The following is a 620-nucleotide window of genomic DNA, read 5'->3' on the forward strand; positions in this document are numbered from 1 at the left end:
AGTGTTGATGATATAGATGTAGGAGATGAGGGTGAGCAAAAAGGAGCTGGACCCAAAGATCACAGCAGAAAAAAGAGGAATGAGATTACTGAGAAAGGTCCCACCACAAGCAGCAGACAAGAGAGGGGGCAGCTCGCAGCTGAAATGTTTGATTTCTGTGTGCCCACAGAATTGAATATTTAACACAGGCATTGTGTTTAGAACTGAATATAAAAGACCCATTGCCCATGCACTCCCCACCAGCTGATAGCAGAAATGTTTGCTCATAGCCTCTTGGTACTTCAGTGGATTACAGATGGCCACATATCGGTCATATGCCATTACTGAAAGCATAAAAATTTCACAGCCAGCTGAGAGGAAGATGAAGAACATTTGAGTCATACAAGCACTGACAGCAATTGTTACGCTTTCTTTCACAAGGAAATTCACAAGCATCTTTGGAACAACAGCAGTGGCATAACAGATGTCAACAAGGGATAAATGAAAGAGGAAGAAGTACATAGGAGAGTTCAGGTGGAGATCAGTTCTTATGACCATCATGATTACCATATTTCCTAATAAAATGATTAGGTAAATAATTAAAAACACAGTGAATAGGAGGCTTTGAAGGAGTGGTTCTC

At 41.0% G+C, this 620-nt stretch overlaps 1 protein-coding gene across 1 annotated transcript; it reads right to left on the bottom strand.

Moving 5' to 3' along the window:
* Window positions 1-240: 240 nt before the first annotated feature.
* Window positions 241-612, bottom strand: LOC104627395 (olfactory receptor 1030-like; the record flags this gene model as incomplete). The annotated part of the gene is made up of 1 exon (XM_010295594.1): window positions 241-612. A coding segment is annotated over one exon (372 nt), but the record flags the coding sequence as incomplete, so codon positions are not given.
* Between the last annotated feature and the right edge of the window lie 8 nt (window positions 613-620).

Source organism: Phaethon lepturus, unplaced genomic scaffold (genome assembly GCF_000687285.1).
Source record: "Phaethon lepturus isolate BGI_N335 unplaced genomic scaffold, ASM68728v1 C13567854, whole genome shotgun sequence".
NCBI lineage: Eukaryota > Metazoa > Chordata > Aves > Phaethontiformes > Phaethontidae > Phaethon > Phaethon lepturus.